Consider the following 1,834-nt stretch of genomic DNA (forward strand, 5'->3'; position numbering starts at 1 on the left):
GCACTGCGGCAGCACCAGGGCGCCGGCCCTTTTATAGCCGCCACGGCCGGGTCCAACCCCTTGGCAGTGAGGGGGTGGGGAGGAGGGCCCCGCCCTCTCCGCCTCCTCCCCTGCGGCCCCCGGCTGACCGGCTCAGCCGCAGTGAGAGGGGCGGGGCAGGGGACCGAGGAGGGAAGGGGAATCGACGCTGCGTCAGAGGAGACCCCCGAGTTCGGGGAAGCGGGCAGAGGACTCCCGGAGTGGGCCAGTGACGACCCCCGGGTATGCGTCGGAAGAGCCTGAGAGTGTGTTCGGAATAAGAAAGGGGACTTGAAACAGGGAGAGGACAAGGAGAAACCTGATGGGAATAGGGGCAGGATGCCCTCGGGATGGAGCAATGGAAGATTGCAGTCAGTAGGATGACGGGATCCCTGTATGAGAGAGGACACGAGGCTTTCCAAATAGTTAAGAGAGGCCCTCAGGATAGGGGGTACAGAGACTGTGCAGCCAGCCCCGGAATAGAGGAGGGAGCAAGACAGTCCTGAATGGGAGCATGGACGCTCCATAGAACGGAGACAGGAGACCCCTGACCCGGGGAAGTACAGTGTTCTCCTAACATCTAGAGGACCCACTTGGAGAGCGCTCAGGAAACTCCGCGGCCAGCCCTGGAATAGATGAAGGGGGACCTGGAGTTGGGGAGAATACCAAGACTACCCTCAATGGGGGTATGGGAGACACTGCAGAGGATGGAGAGAGGGAACCCCAGATGGGTGGGGTTGGGAGGGGGCAAAGCGTTCTATAAAAAGTCTGCAGTGGCCCCCGAGAGAGGAGACAGGAGACCCTGCTGCCAGCCCCAGTAAAGGGGACGGACCCTCAGCGAAGCGGGCAGAGGGTCCCCTGAATAGGCAGGAGGAAGCTGGACTGAGTTTGAGGGACAGATAACCCATAGTGGGGGTACCGTAGCGGGGTTTGGGCATGAAATTGAGAGAGCTGGCGCCTGTGTGGGGTGGGGGGAAATGATGGGTGTCACCTGAGCCAGGTTCTGCACACTGGGGTCAGCTAAACGGTTTGCTAGTCGAATGACCTTGGACGAGCTGTATTCTCCCACCCTTGTTTTTCCATCTGTACAACGAAGGGGTCTTGCCCCAGAGACAAGCTCCAACTCCTGACCCCCGACTGCCCCAGGAAGTTCCACTTTGAGGGGTCTCTGGCTGAATCTGGGGAACCCACATCTTGCTGTTCTCTCACCACTATGAAGTCCTCTTTTCTCCCTCCCCCTCCCCATCTTCTCAGCCTCAACTTGTTCTCTGTTCCCCTACCCCCGTAACAGACAAGCAGGCGCCTGAGTCGGCATCCCTTCTCGCTTCCAGGGAAGTGGTGGGATGCTTTCCGGGTACAAGAATCCCTCACCCCAATAGGATGTCAGGTAGAAAAAGGGGTCCCCAGGATTTAGGGGGCTCTGCAACGGCTGTGACATTTGGTTCTTTATTGGTTTTGGCTCATGTTCTATGCCTTGGGAGTGGGGGTGGCGCTGCGGCTGACGCTTCAGCACCGGGGACAGGGCCTGCTCTTTGTTGGGCGTGGGGAGGGGAAAGAGATTAACCTCTGCTTTTACTTTAGGGGAGGAAAGGGAGGCACGGAGTGCTCAGGGGACCCGAGAGGGGAGGCGAGTGATCCAGCAGGGTCACACAGTGAGCCAGGGACCCCTCCTTGGACTTCCTGTCAGGGGTCCAGTTCCCTGTTTTCTGGGCTGTTCCCCTCCTGCATAGGGACCCCTGCGAAAGGACCCCTGGGGATGCCGGGAGCCCTGAGGCCCCCTTGAGAGTTTGTAGACTCCTACTTCCACTCTGAATCT

At 59.4% G+C, this 1,834-nt stretch overlaps 1 protein-coding gene across 1 annotated transcript in view; it reads right to left on the reverse strand.

The window, feature by feature from the left end:
- The window catches only part of NEFH (neurofilament, heavy polypeptide), an 11,436-nt gene extending 9,980 nt beyond the window's left edge, over positions 1–1,456 (reverse strand). Inside the window, exons 1-3 of the mRNA XM_011934850.1 lie at positions 1,390–1,456; positions 612–644; positions 129–337 (exon numbers count right to left, since the gene is read on the reverse strand). Coding sequence (XP_011790240.1) covers positions 129–337; positions 612–644; positions 1,390–1,456 — 309 coding nt within the window. The remainder of the gene's footprint in view (positions 1–128; positions 338–611; positions 645–1,389) is intronic.
- Positions 1,457–1,834: the final 378 nt, after the last annotated feature.

This window comes from Colobus angolensis, unplaced genomic scaffold, assembly GCF_000951035.1.
Source record: "Colobus angolensis palliatus isolate OR3802 unplaced genomic scaffold, Cang.pa_1.0 Scaffold139, whole genome shotgun sequence".
Lineage (NCBI taxonomy): Eukaryota > Metazoa > Chordata > Mammalia > Primates > Cercopithecidae > Colobus > Colobus angolensis.